At 33.0% G+C, this 15,943-nt stretch overlaps 2 protein-coding genes and 1 pseudogene across 2 annotated transcripts; 1 reads left to right on the top strand and 2 right to left on the bottom strand.

The window, feature by feature from the left end:
• Window positions 1-2,368: 2,368 nt before the first annotated feature.
• On the bottom strand, window positions 2,369-3,929 carry LOC140824453 (protein RGF1 INDUCIBLE TRANSCRIPTION FACTOR 1-like). Its single transcript, XM_073186040.1, has 4 exons — window positions 3,801-3,929; window positions 3,486-3,668; window positions 3,091-3,306; window positions 2,369-2,712 (listed from the first exon to the last, which is right to left on the bottom strand). The coding sequence occupies exons 1-4, from the start codon at window positions 3,801-3,803 to the stop codon at window positions 2,500-2,502; spliced, it is 615 nt and encodes a 204-aa protein (XP_073042141.1). The 5' UTR covers window positions 3,804-3,929; the 3' UTR covers window positions 2,369-2,499.
• A 3,324-nt stretch (window positions 3,930-7,253) lies between these two features.
• On the top strand, window positions 7,254-10,834 carry LOC140824452 (probable glycosyltransferase At5g03795). The gene is made up of 4 exons (XM_073186039.1): window positions 7,254-7,692; window positions 9,343-9,542; window positions 9,648-9,993; window positions 10,079-10,834. Exons 1-4 carry the CDS (start codon window positions 7,483-7,485, stop codon window positions 10,754-10,756), a joined length of 1,434 nt encoding a protein of 477 aa, XP_073042140.1. The 5' UTR covers window positions 7,254-7,482; the 3' UTR covers window positions 10,757-10,834.
• Window positions 10,835-11,352: 518 nt separating this feature from the next.
• LOC140824451 (putative homeobox-leucine zipper protein ATHB-51) lies at window positions 11,353-13,864 on the bottom strand (annotated as a pseudogene).
• Window positions 13,865-15,943: the final 2,079 nt, after the last annotated feature.

Genomic DNA, 15,943 nt, shown 5'->3' with positions numbered 1-15,943 from the left:
TATGATAAAAAAAAAGCTTTGGAACGGACTTCACAATTATTGGAGCGATCAATAATATGCAACGTGAACAAAAACAAGACAAAAGTCTGTTTTAAAAAGAAAAAAACAAAAAAGAAAATATTTTTTGGTCCAATATTTGTTTTTGTTGTTTTGCAAATTTGGTCTTCTATTTCCACATTTCAATTTTAGCTTTCTTTCTCTCTTTTTTTCCCTCAATTTTTTACTTTTTTCCCAGTCGTGACATCAATACAATGGTGACGTATATAATATAATATCATCGTCCCCTGTAAAAAAAAACCTAAAACTACCAAATCAGACAAGACTAAAATTGAAATTTGATAACATAGAAAACCAAAATCATTAAACAACAAAATAACATTACAAAAAATGCAGTTTGGAAACAAAAAAACATGACCAAAGTTTTGAGGAAATGAATGACGATTTGTACAATCAAAACCGGATCAGTCGACCCTATCCTTGCGGGCCCCGCAAGGGTCGATCCAACGACTCGGATTTTTCCGAGTCAATTTTTTTTTTTTTACATGGAGGTGGGCCCGGATCACTCATATGGAGTGATCCGGGCCGTTCACTGCCCGTGCAGGCACTGCCTGCACTGACAGTGTGAAACAATCCACCAAAACCTAATATATATTGAGTTATCTATATATGGTCTTTCGAGTATTATTCCATGGAAAAGTCAAAATTAAAAGGAAACATGGTTGAAGTTACGCAAATTAATAGTTTTCTTTTTGTTTTTTTTTTTTCAAGATCTCAATTTATTAGTCTCACACTCTCACCACTTGGCCCTTTGATAGATGGAGGATTATATCATGTTTTGCAATTGTAAGTGTTTCGATTTATATGTCAAGACACCATTATTTTTTGTGTGATTGATGAATGATTATTCGTTGAATACTGTATCATTTGATTTAATTTTACAATTGTATGTATTTCGATTTATATTTCAAAACCTCTTAGTTTTTAAGAATATGCACGAGTTAGTGGAGTATGTGAACGCTTGATTGATAATAATATGTTTGATTTATTTTACCAGTAGTTTCTTCGACGAAAATGTAACACAAAGTCTGTCGAGTACGATTTATCTGATTGACTCGCCTTACAAATCTTAGTAGGTAACCATCAAATAAAATGGATTTGCCCCATTGCATTGGTATTATACTTTAAACAAATAAAAAGTAGTTGTTCTTTATGTAAACGACCCATGTGAGCGGGCGGACCCATGAAAACTATGAAACGGAGTCCACGAAGACACGCTTTGATTTCTTAATCACGTTTACACCTTGGCATTGCAACTTTCAATAACAACTATGCATTATTGCTCCGCAAGATGAAGATTTTTGTTACGTACATTATTGGTCCCATCCCCAAACAAATGTGACAATTAAATATTTATATCCTTTGGCTCCTTTCTAGATTCTCGATTCCAAATTCTGATCTTTTTTCTTATTTTTTATTATATATATTCTATATTATATTTTATTAAGTAAGAGGGTTAATCTCTTTTTGGTATAACTAAAATAAAATTATTAATTTAACCTTACATAATTTTAAAATTTAAACATGAGAAAATATGGAGACTGAGAAATATTTTCACAAAAAAAAATTAATTTTGATGTGCACGGGGTAAAAAAACACAGATCACCAATGACTTAAACCAAGATATTTAATATATATATATATATATATATATATATATATATATATATATATATATATATATATATATATATATATATATATATATATATATATAGTATTACCACAAACAAATTTTCTTTTATATCTTATGAAAATTATGATAAATATTAGATATGACTTTAATCATGAATAGTGGTAATCTTCCGTAGGATATTTAATTTTCCCACCAATATAAATCATCTATCTAGAAATATTGCATTAGAGAGCAATAAAGAATAGTTGACAGAATTCAAGTTCTATTAATAATCCATCAGTTATTTATTTATTTATTTCTTGGCTCTCATAATTAGAAAACGTTTCCATCCCCAAAAAAGTCATCATAGAGTCACCAACTCCCCAAAAACAGATAATATGGAATTGTACTAACTGATAGAAATAAATTCAAAAATATATATTTATATATAACAGAATATGCACAAAAAAAACTTGTGTGAAACAGTCTCACGGGTCGTATTTTGTGAGACATATCTCTTATTTGGTTCATCTATGAAAAAGTATTACTTTTTATGCTAATAGTATTAATTCTTATTGTGAATATCAGTAGGGTTGACCGTCTCACAGATAAAAATTCGTGAGACCGCCTCACAAGAGACCTACTCCAGAATAAGATACAAGCTAGCTAGTTAGCGATATAGACAAAAAAGAGAGTGAATTTCATAATGCGATATCCAACCCATTCGTTTGTAAATGATTAATCCTAAAACATGTTCTTTTTTGGGGGACAATGACCCCGAATTATGAGTTGTATACAAAGAATCAATTAATAGTCGATGATTATTATTAAGAACTAAAAGGTGCCCTTTGCGGGATTCCTTTCCTTCTTCTTGATCTTGAAGGAGGTGGGGGAGGTGTGGGCGGGTATATGTCTTGTTGCGAGGCTTCACGCAATTCTTCCTCCTCTTTTGGTGATGATATCGATCTTCTTTCCACTACTTTCCCATTCTTCCCATCTAGCGTAAAGCTTGCATCCTCATTCCTCCTTATTCCTACAAGCTGCTTCAAACAAATGGTATCAGCCCATTTTGGTATTATTAATAATAAATTAGAGAAAAATTTAACTATCAATTCCATATTATACATACATAGGCCATTCTTTAGCTACGCAAACCCATCATAGAGAATGACAACCACATGGAAATTTCAATTCAAATGGTGGGATTACGCATTGGTTACAACTATTAATTATATCGACGGTGATGGATTTTATGAACGTGGGTCATAATGTGTGAAAGTGATACGCATATGGTAATTCATCACAAACCCATTCATATAAATCTTGAACTTAGAACATAAACTTATTACATGTGAATTTTCATTCACCTATGATCCAATAGTCGGAAACGAGAGAGAATTCGATTTTTACGTGCTAACCTTGCATCCCAATGAGCAGAAACGGAAAGGGTCCAAAAGATTCCTCCCACATATTTCACAGACGTGAGAAACCGGCTTCCCGACTTTGGGCTGAGGTCTCTCGTTCAGAAACAAAACCCTCGCACTGTTTATTACGTAAGTCTGCACCCCGCTTATGTCCAAAACCTTCTGAATCTCCGAAACTCTCACAACATCGTGGTATGATGATCTCCTTATCTGCAACATTGATAACATAATGGAATAATAATTATCTTGAATACCGTAACGTACGCCACAAAAATTCATCCCTCCAAGAGAAATTATTAAAAATATATATCAAATTGTGTCACTACGGTTATAGTATATGTGATATAATTACTGTTTTCGACCAAGAAAATTAAATGCGTGTGTCTAACCTGAATGACTCGATGATCTCTGTGTTTAGATGAGCGGCAGTTGGGACAAAAGGCATCATCCACACTGCAGTCTAAGCAGTACATATTGCATTCACTTCTGTTGGCGGCGCCGTGGCTTCGGCAGACGGTGAAGAAGGCGGTGGTTAGGAGTTTTTCCAGCCATGGAGGAACCGGCATTGCGTCCTATCACAACCCAAGAACACTATTACTGGATCAATCAAAACAATGCGATCGGCGGAGTGAATAAATTTCCAAGAAATCAATATAATTTTATATACTTATATACATAATGCCAATGATTCTGCTTATGCTTACCATTGTCAAAATCTGGTTGAAATTGAAAGAAAAGAAATTTGAGGAAAAGTTTCCGGGAGAGAGAGAGAGAGAGAGAGAGAGGGGGAGGGGGGAGGCCTAACCTAAACAGCCAGCAACTTAAAATTCAACAAGAAACAAAGACGCAACTTAAGCTAGGGAGAGGGGTACAAAATTTTTTTTAAAATAAATTTATTTATTATTTATTTGGGTAACCAACGGTGGGGATAAAAAAGGCTGGCTCAAGATTTTCACCTGCCATTGGATGAGGTGGAAGGAGTTGGCGCTACCTACATGGTTATTTGGGTCGGGCCGGCCTTGGATATTGGATATTGGATTAAGCAAAAATAGAGCTAACATAATTTGATTTAAAATTTATAAGAAATCTCAAATTTTAAAAAACACAAATTAAACTTTTCGAAAAGCAATTTGATTTAATTCTTGACACTTTAATTAGGTCTGATAAACCCACCTTCTGGGTGCTTTATGACGTGGAATGACATCAATGGCTACTAATGATGGGTCCCACGGGATGGGGATTTTTTATATATATTTTTTGATGACATATGAGATGAAATTGTGCAAGTTTCAGTGACCCAAAATTTCCTCGTATTTATTTATTTATGAAACGTAGAGAAATTTTGAACATCAACAGCATCTATGGGGCAACAGTTGACTTGGTGCACTTTGGTGCACTGTACAATCTAATAGATGATCGTCACTTCAGTTGATACCTACGTAAATACTCATGGTGATAATATAATCGGGACCGATGTTTTTTAAGATTGGGGCATTGGCGGTTCTGTGACTGTCATGTCGGAAGCAAGATCCTCGATCCAACTATTTGTTCCTTAAAATAAGTTGTCTCTTACCACTTTTTTCTTTCTTTCTATATCACTTGTCTTTATACAAAATGTCTATTGTCCAAGCATCATAAATGTAATGGTTTTTTTTCATATTCATTTTTCAAAAATAATTAAAAGTGCACGAAAGTATATGCAGAAGATATTAAATGTGTCGATTTCATTCTCATACCAAAAAATAATAATAATTAAATTAAATACAGTTGCGGAATAAAAACTTGGATCGTTTTTATATCAATTGAAAATCACTTGAAAATGAAAATTGAGGAACAAAGGAAGCAAGTTAGGTAGCGACTCAAATGCCTTTCTATTTCAAATTTGGTAAACACGAGAGGAGAATTGAGCAGCAGGCTTCTTGGCATCGGCATCCCTTGAACATGACAGAGGCTGGAGTATTATCGAAGATCCTCCGACAAGATTGAAGGAGATTATGAAAGAAGACAGACTAGGACCGAGCATATGTCGGAGAGTGTAAAAATGAAAACAAAAGATCTGGAGCTGAATATAATAAAATAAAAAGGAAGAAATGAGGGAATATATCTAAATAATTCAATAAATTAAGGAATATTTGTAAGGGGCAAAGAATACTTCTTCAATGCTGCCACCATCATTAAGTTTGGTATAAAGTAGTGCAATGTACTCATCAATAATTTATAACTTATCTGACATAAAATATTTAATTTAAAACGAAATCTTGAATTAAAAACTTAATTGTAACAAATTACGCGATCGTAAAAAAAAATATAATGCCAACATAACAAAACCATAACCTTTTCCCAATGAGATCAGAATTTTAAGGGTTTGTACTCACAATTTGTTAGATTTTATAGCATATGTTACATGAATTATTTTAATTACAAATATTTATTAAATTGCTAATATTAAATCTTCTTGACCGTTATTATTCACCTTTGATGGGTAATGTTCTTTTGTTACAATTAAAATTTTAAGTATACTTTAAAAAATTAAATTATATATAAATATTCGAGGTAACATTAATGTACGTACGACTAACATAGTCGATAAGGATCACAACTAATTAAATGAGAGTTTGTCTTATTTCTTTGCCGTTTCACACTTATTTTTATGCTTTAATATCAACAAAGTTCTTTAAATCAAATTCATTGCTGAGAATGGAATCCACCTTGTTTCGAAGTGGAATAAAATAGGTGACATGCACAATCGTCAAAATATAGAATCCGAATGGACATTATTGTATATAACTTATAAAAAAATCAATCTTTAATGCGTTTTTAATTTTTTTTATATTATATTTATTGTAATATGGAAAAAAAAAACAATTTTAAAAAATCAAGAACATTTTTATTTGAAAATGATTTTTCTTAAGAATTTACATCAAGATAGTCTCTCCCAATATAGGGGTAACTTTTGCACCCCCAGCATAAACTTTTGTTACCGTAAATGTGAATTTTCTTTTTAAATTTATGATTTACAACATGAAACGCATGACCACTTGATAAAGTATTAGGATAATTTTTTCTTTGCCTAATATTTAACAGAACTTACGAACTTTATATTAAAAAATATGGCCGAGATCCCGACGTTTTTGGATTCCGGAGCTAGGTTCTATTTGGATTGAATGATTTAAATTTGAGAAAGTATTTTAAATGATGATTTGAAATTACTTCATGTTGTAATGAAATTGAAATCAACCATAATAACTCAAAAAATAATTTGTAAAGTTATAATTTTGTCTGAACAAACTTTCAAATTCATCAATCCAGATGCAACATAAAATTTTGATGGAAATATTACAAAATCAAACATCTAACTGTTGTAACTTCTAGATAATTCCCTTAGAAAAAAATATTATATAATATTTGAAAAAAATGCAAATAGTTGTACATAATAATTAACGTATATCCACTATAATATTTGGTAAAAGCATCGATCTTACCCTTAATAAATAGTAATGGTAAACGTTTATCTAATATTTTTCATTCAACGAAACAATTAATTAGAGCAATTAATTGAGAAACCAATTAATAAAGGGGTACGTATAGTCAAAGATAGTTTATAAGAAATATTATATATGTAACATTTACCGTCTGATTTATATGAACATGCGTAATTCCTATTTAAATTGTACACCAAAATATATATAATTTAGTTTAATGGTACAACCCAAGCGTTGTCACTCGGATTCGGGTATCGGGTTCCCGACAAATAGTTAATTTGTACATCACAATTTAATTTGTTTAATAAAATTCCGAAATACGCATAATTATGGGCATATGTATTTTCTAAATAATTAAGTAAGTAATAGGTCTCTTGTGAGATTTTTATTCAACAATGTCCATTATTACAATAATAAGTAATATTTTTGGCATAAAAAATAATATTTTTTTATGCGTGACCTAAATATGAGATCTATATCACAAAATTGACTCATGAAACAGTCTTACAGAAGTTTTTGTGGTAAGTCTCTAGCCCACACATAAGGTAAAGAATCCAATCTATCTAATCTAATAAAAAAAGGAGAAATGTTGAGTATGATAAAATCAGGTTACCATATTTTAAAAGTTTCCATATTTTTGCATGAAAACCTCATCACTTACTCAAATCCAATCAACTCCCCACCATTCTTTCCTCTTCGCATACTCTATCCCAAACTTCAAATTCTTACATTTCGCATACGCAGAGAAAATCAAACGTTCCAACCCACAAAAAACAAGATGGAAACTTAAGCCCCTAATACAACTCGTCGAAAAAGTAGGAAAATCGACGAAGCAAAGAACCCCACGAATTCAAAGAAGACACTGAACGGAATTCCAAAAGATTTCTTCTAGGGTTTGAGGGAGATGCTTTCTTTAACTTCTTCGTCTTCTTTAAAGCTTCTATGGGTTCTGATACCGCTTCTTACAGCGGCAGCGGTGGTGGTATTCGTCGGTCCTAAAGCGTCGGATTTCACTTTAAATTCTCCTTTCTCCGGTAATTATTTGAGTTGGAGATCTCCACATGTCGATAATTTGGAAGAATCGCATTCCGGTCATAGCTTCAACCAAACTCAAGTAAGATTTCTACTTCCTTTTCTGTAATTCTTGATTTTTTTTATTATTTATGTTTTGAATGATTATGCATGGCTGAGAGAAGATTCAAAGTAATATACTTTTCTAAATTTTGAAGGTAATTTTGTAAATCTTCCAACCCGTGCTCTCGATATATACCTAGAATCGGATTATACAAATCAAATCTGCCAATCACAGCCTCATATCTTCTGCATTTAAGTATAATCTCCTTACAAGAATCTATACAGCTCACGATCATATGTTTCACAGCAAATTTTTTTCTCAAAATATGCAGAGTAAGTCATCTCCTTCTGGAAAATATATCAAAGCAGTTAAAATTGGAAAATTAATCATATTCTCGACTTGGACTATAGTTTAAGATATTATCGTTTTTTATAAGAAATTTTAAAGTTTATAACTAAATTCATTAGGATGCTTGTATTGTTTTATTTCGTTTTATTTGAAATCATTCGTTTTTTATTGGGAATATTTAACAAAACAATCTTTGTTTGACTATGAACTTCAAATCTAATCCTTTCAATTTTAAACATGTGTTTGAACTTTGATCTTTGTTTTTCTTTTAAAAAAAGGAATGTTTGACCAAGATCAATTTTCAAACTATCTTGATTCAGAACTCTATTTAAAGATCCCGGGTATCCATATTATTGTCTAATGCTCTACTTAAATTGAGAAAATATTTTAGATTTTATTAACGAAATTAAAGGTAAATTTCATATTAACCTTATAATTTCATTGAACTTCGAAATTTGAGCATAATGAAGCATGGCCCCATGGGTGTGGGTGTGGGTGTGGGTGTGGGTATACTTTATATGCTCAACAGAGGAATGGCTCGATGGTGTGCTTCAACGTAGTTCAAGAAATACACCATTTTTTTAAGCTTAGGAGATAAAATTCATTTTTAAAAAATAAAATAAAATTTACACGTTATAAATCTTTTAGCCCTTCAGCAACCGAGAAAGTGCATCCTGCCTACTTCATATGAGTCTATGACAATGATTTCCGGAGGAATCTAACGTTGAATGGGAGCTACTTATCCTACTCTTGTAAGGAAAATATGAGCATGACCACATATGCCATTTTTATGCGTATTCTATTTCCGAGGTTTTATATGGTTTAATTAAATATATAAGTTTTTAGTCATTGGTCTCCAACCTAATTCTTAGTCCCATAAAAAATATAACGTTTAATATTGGCTTATAAAGAAAAACCCATAATTCTTTTGACTACACGAGCCAAATCACAAAGATGGAAATTTTGGACAAGGAAAATGGACATTTTATCATATAGGATTTTGTTTTGTTTTTGTTTTATAATGTTATCAATTTTCAATTTTAGTCATATATCTTTTTATTTTTGACAATTTTAGTTTTTTCATTCCAATTGATTTGATACTACACACGGCAATGTCTCGTTGATTTCACGTCAACACTACGTTTGGAAAAATGATTAAAATTGTCAAAGTCTAATATAGTAGCCTAAGACTGAAATGTAACCAAGATTATCAAAATCACTGGAAAAAAACCTATCGAACCAAAATACAATTTTCTCTTACCGAAATGAAAAGTGTGTGTTAAATGTATTAACCGGAACATAACTTTGGCGATGGGGTCTCATCTTTTGATATTTTGACAGGTAAAGAATGGAGACGGGAATCAAAATTTTACAGAGGCTCCGATCTCACAAAGGAAGTATAGTGATTTGAAGATATTAGAAGCCAGTTTAATTCAAGCTCGAGCCGCAATCAAGGAAGCCAAGGGCGGGAACCAAACCGAAGAAGATCCTGATTATGTTCCCAATGGACCCATGTATTGGAATCCCCAAGTTTTTCATAGGTATTTGCACGGACTTTTAAAAATATCAAATTCTATTTATAAATGTAATATAATTTAGATAATTGAATGTGTAATTATAACAATGATTTTAATTAAAACTTGCAGGAGTTATTTGGAAATGGAGAAGAGATTCAAGATTTTTGTATACGAAGAAGGGGAGCCCCCGGTATTTCACTTTGGCCCTTGCAAGCATACGTACGCGATCGAGGGAATTTTCATACAGAATATGGAAGTTAGCCGTTTCCGGACATTCGACCCAAACAAAGCTCACATGTTCTTCCTTCCATTCAGCGTAACCATGATAACTCAGCTGATATACGTAAGTGAATCCCATGAATGGACTCTGATGAAGAACACGGCGTCGGATTATGTAAATATTATAGCTCAGAAGCATCCTTATTGGAATCGGAGCCTTGGTGCTGATCATTTCATGCTTGCTTGCCATGATTGGGTGAGAAAACTTAATTTTTTTTCAATAAAATGAAATGCTTAAATTGTTGTAATTTAACACACAAACGAATATCCAATTGATTTAGGGACCAGAGATTTCTTCTGCAATCCCAAACCTGTACAAGAACGCCATACGAGCATTATGCAATGCCAACACCTCGGAAAACTTCAACCCATCTCGAGACGTATCTATCCCCGAAATCCTCCTCCCTGGAGGGACAACGCGGGGACTCATTGGTGGCCCGCCACCCTCCCAACGACCCATACTAGTCTTCTACGCTGGCGGTGTCCATGGTCCAATCCGCCCTATCCTCCTCCAACACTGGGAAAACAAGAATGACCCGGATGTTCAAGTCTACGAATACCTGCCCAAAAACATCTCCTACTATGGCATGATGCGAAAAAGCCGATACTGCATCTGCCCCAGCGGCTACGAAGTTGCAAGCCCGAGAATGGTGGAGGGGCTCTATCTGGGGTGCGTTCCTGTATTGATAAAAGACAGTTACGTCATCCCTTTCAGCGACGTTTTGAATTGGGAGACATTCGCTGTGATTGTTCCGGTCAAGGATATTCCGAACTTGAAGAAAATTTTGATGGGTATTTCGTCGAGGAAGTATGTGGAGATGCAGAGAAGAGGGATACAGATGAGGAGGCATTTCGAGGTCAATTCGCCTCCGAAACGTTACGACGTGTTTCATATGATATTGCATTCGATTTGGCTCCGTAGGCTTAATGTTAGGTTTCATGATGAACAAGGTAGTTAATGAGTAGTTCTAGTTCTTTAGAGGGTTTTGGTTGTTTTAGTTTGCCAATTGTATGCTTAGATTTGTACTTGAATGATTAACAGAAGATGTATGCTCTAAAGATAATTTTATGTGACAGAATCAATACAAGTTATCGTAAAAAATGCAAGTATTTGATTCTACATATGGGTCAGATTCACATAAGCTTACTGAGCCTTTTAAACTTCAAAAATTGAATTTTTGAATGTATATATTACTTAACGATCTAGATTTCACCAAAGTAATGGACCAAAACGACACCTCAACATTTCAAACATGGTGAATAGTTAAAATCTATTGTTGAATATTGATGCAGCTATCATACCATTAAATGTAATGACATCGTCTTCCTCTATATATGAAGGTAAACCTCTAAATTTCGCTCCGATCGATACCTAGAGAATCATGCTAACCAGCTCTGTAAATATTTTCTTGGGGAATTATGATGCCGTGTTTCGTTCATTTCATGCATGAAAATATTAGTAACATGTATGTATACTTTTCAATATATATAAAAATATGTACTCGCAAAAATAAAAAAGAGATCGTGCAGAACTTGATCAACGAGAAGATTTGAATCCGCAAACTATTCATTCCTCTTAACAGTACGTACCTTTTATAGTTAGGGCCTAGCTAGGATTAGGATTATCATCCCTACATGTCTTAAGTTTAAGGGCAAAATATAAACAAAGAAAGGAAATAGCAAGCCATGCATTAGGTTATTTGGCTTTAAGGCATATTAGCCCAATATGGAGGCATCATCACAGCTTGATTGTAGTCCTCCATGTTCAACAACGAGTTGCATTCTGCGATTTGATGAACTCCATCGGGGTTACCGGAGCTGGGATCGACGTGCTCTCGACTGTTTCTTCACCGGAAACCTCTGTATAGCCTGTTGAGACTTGCTTCTTGTCCACTTGCTGCTTCAGTATTATAGCCCTTAATGCCAAAACCTAGAGTTGATTTGTCAATAGAAGAAGAAATAACATACATATGTAAGCCTAAATTTTGCATTGTTGAAACTGAGACTAACTGAAATCATGGGCCGACCAAGAGTTTTTACGTTTTCATTTATATCAAAAGAGTTGACATAAAATTTTGAAGTTTTTTTTTTTCAATTTTTATCACTAGTCACATTTTTTCAATAGAATATAGGTAGGGGTCCAATACTGCATGTAAAGCTCCGAAATCTAAAAATTTTATAAAAAACCAATTCATAAATAAATGAGATCAGACATTTATAAATTCATGGTTGATGGCAGAGAACACACCTCTAACAACTTTTTTTTATTTGTTACGAGTACTTGAATTTAAAACATGTATAAATGATATCTGTCCTCTCGTATCAACCGAGTAGGTACTCGATTAAATAACTTGTATTAATCGTCATGCATTCGCAAAAACTTCACATATATCTATCTATCTATATATATATGTATATATATATACACACACACACACACACACACATATATATATATATATATATATATATATATATATATATGTGAAGTTATATATATATATATATAACTTCACATATATATATATATATTCTACAATCTCAGTGCTAGACGGGATCTTCAAGAGTTACTATAGTTTATTCCAAAGAAATGGAACCAAGAACATGGTTGATGAAAATTATTATTTTTTTCAAAAAATGAATTGTGTCATATATTTTACGCATACCTCCTGTTGAAGTTTTTGCTTTTCGCTGGAAACATTATCAAACTCCTGCCTAAGCGCATCGTACAAGCGTTCGAGCTGCTTGGCCTTCCATCGAGCCCGCCGATTCTGGAACCACACAGCAATCTGTCGGGGCTGCATCCCTAGATCTCTCGCTAGCTTCATTTTCCTGTCAGGGTCTAGCTTGATCTCGTCCTGGAAACTGTTCTCCAGGGATTCCAGCTGCTCGTTGCTCAATCGTTTCTTCTTCGAATCCTGCTGCAGCCCGTAACTGTTGTTTTTCTCCAGTAAAGTTGGTAGCAGAGCTGCATGGTGTGTCGCCTGGGCAGATGGCTGCTTCATTTCAAAACCTGGAATATAAAAATATGCAACGGTTTCGATTATAATTGATTATAGAAAAGAGAAAGTTTGATTCTGTAATGTTAGTTTCAATGAGACCTAACAGCTAGCCAAAGGGTCAGTCAGAACCACCTTCTTATAATATCGAATTCTTATGCAACTTTCCTTGGAAATTATGTTAGTTTGCTATAAAATCTTTGCATCTACTTAAAAAAAATTATTATTTTCTGAACCAGCTTTCCATTGATACATATACATCCCATAAACCAGTTTTCAAAATTCGAAAATTTTGCACATATATTCTGTTCGAAACGTAAACTCAACTCGTTTTGTTTTTGTTTTGTTTGTTTTTTTTATAAAAACAAAGTGACTAAACTTACAACATCAACCTACTAAAAAAAATATATCCTACCAGATACATGTGTAGAAAAATGTTCACAAACTTCTTTCGAGGAGTCTTTAACTCGGATATAATAATATATAAAAAGTTCAACCAAAGTTAAACAGTGCTTGAATATCCCCTCATCATAAACTTACTTCACATTCCTTCTCCATATCTGTAAGTTCTGAGGCTGCTTAAATAGTACCATGCAAAAACAACTCAAGAAAACTAAAAGTAAATAAAACGAAAAGGCACCTGAAAATTGGTCGTAGCTATAGTTGTGGAGAAAACCAAAAGAATTCTCAGGTTGATGAGAAACAAAGGGAACTCTCATATTACCATTCCATTCCATACTTGATATTATTATTCAAGAAAACTAGACGACTAACTCTCGTATAACCTGCCCTTTCAAACAGACAATATATAAAATCCCCAGATCAGGTATGTATATATCTATATCTATCTATATATATAGATAGATAGATAGAAATAGAGAGAGCGCGAGGATGAGAGATCTCTGTCACTGAGTTGCTTTGAAGCCCCCTTTTGAAGGGTTAGAACCAAGAGTTACAAGAATATTGTCCGCAAGAGAAAGGGAAAAGGGTGATGGCTTTTTTGTAAGCCGAGATCCATGCATGCCTCTTACTTTTGACGCAACTAATAAATACTACTACCACCGCAACAGTGCTACTACTTTTCAAATTTTATTATTAATTTATGCACTCTTCATAATATCATTTTTCAATATATATATATATATATATATATATATATATATAGACACACAGATGATATATGTGGGACTACTTGGACATGATCAAAGATCAGCGAGAAAGCAAGAAGCCGACAGATTGGATGGTCCACACTTTATTTTATTATTTTTCTCATCGATACATATAATTATTTATATACATGTTATATAATACATACGAAATTTAAATTAATTTGGTTGATTTGATGAATTTTTGTTGCGCAGATTTCAGTTCATCTCTTGTTAATCAATGTGAATACAATAATATATTGAAAATAGACCCAAAACAAATGTCATTCTAAATTCATTATTAATTCTTTTTCCAAATCAAATTGCAAACGGTGTGTGAGAGAGAGAAAAGGGAAGTTCAAAATGAGGAAATGTTGTCGGTTGGATGTAAGTAGTAATCAAAGGTCGTGATCTGGTCCCCCTTAAATCCCTGTCTTTGCAGCTGACAATATGCTTACCCTTTCTCACGCCTCCTTCCTTGCCAAATTCCTTTTTTTTTTCTCTCTCGATTTTAAGTTTTATACATATTTATCTCTAATTTTGAAAAAGAAATAAAATTAAGTCCCAATTGTTTTAGTGATACTGATATGAAACCACAACATCGACAAACAACACACAAAATGCATTCACTTCATTTCTACGAGTAAGATCTTGTCACACATACAATTTCAAAAAAAAAAGGTCATATATATGCACTGAGAAAATCTTGATCATCTATCCTATCATGGAGATAATATCTACTAATAAACTCAAATCTTTGTATATAATGTAATAATAAAAAGAAATGAAAATGGCTTCAGAGCAGTACATTTTTGACGGCATGCATGAATCCAAAGATTTGGATTGTTGCACCCTTTGGTCCATCAACAATCTGTGAATCATTAAATTTCTCGATGCTTAAGATGGAAACAAGGAATCAGTACACACAGACTGCCACGTTTTAACACCCTGTAAATGACAGATTTAAAGAATCATCATCACATACATACATACATACATACATACATATATATATATATAGATATCTCTATATATATATATATGTATGTATAGATATATGTCCCATGCAGTATTACCAATGACTTGTTTTAAATTTCGTGTACTGTAAATTAACCTTCTTGATTTTTTCTCTGCCGAATTCTGAATTCTTTTTATTTTTTCTGCTGTTGGTACGTGATCAAGTCGGAGGACCGGCTGGGACAAATCAACACTGCTAGTATTTTATTCATGACTAATTTAATAAAGGTTGAGAAATCTAATTACATTCGTTGAATTTTTATATCATTGATGTCCGAGCCCCGTTAATTAATTTAAATAATATCAACGATGAAAATTTGTTTCAAGCTAAAATTTTAAAATGATTATCAATTTGAATATGACATAATTGTTAAAATTGATAAATGGATATAACTCATCAACACCAAAAGCTAACTTTCTCGGAGAATTATCTAAGTCTAAATATGTAACCTTCGGTGATTGTATCCAACCGATATGAGACAATTAGCACACACTCTCACTTCCAGGAATGACCATCTAGAGCGTGATGGAACGTGAAATTTACAAATGACTCAATTATAGACAGAACGGGTAACTCAACTATGGACAGTCCAAAACATAACAGTACAATCCGAGCCCTGATACAATCCGAGCCCTGATATCATGTTAAGATTGAGACTTGAATATAACTAAATCTCAAAAGCTATGTCAAGTGAGAGATTTGTTCAAATCCATATATGAAACTCAAATGGATTTTATCCAACAGATGTTGGACAACTAATAATAAATTTTAAGTTTTCGGATATATGCGATTGAAACTACAACAATGTTGTTGAAACGTGTTCATACAAAGGCAATGAACAAAATACAAAGTGAAATAAGGATGGAAAATCTTAAATTGTTACACCTGATCTCGAATAGATTTGAGACTTTTTTTCTAGATGTATCATAAGTCATTGGACCATATTATGTTCTATGTGCTCTATATCATGAATATATTTTTTTA

Source organism: Primulina eburnea, chromosome 2 (assembly GCF_022965805.1).
Source record: "Primulina eburnea isolate SZY01 chromosome 2, ASM2296580v1, whole genome shotgun sequence".
Lineage (NCBI taxonomy): Eukaryota > Viridiplantae > Streptophyta > Magnoliopsida > Lamiales > Gesneriaceae > Primulina > Primulina eburnea.
Note: the sequence above shows the minus strand (reverse complement) of the source record. Positions and strands in the feature narration are given on the sequence as shown.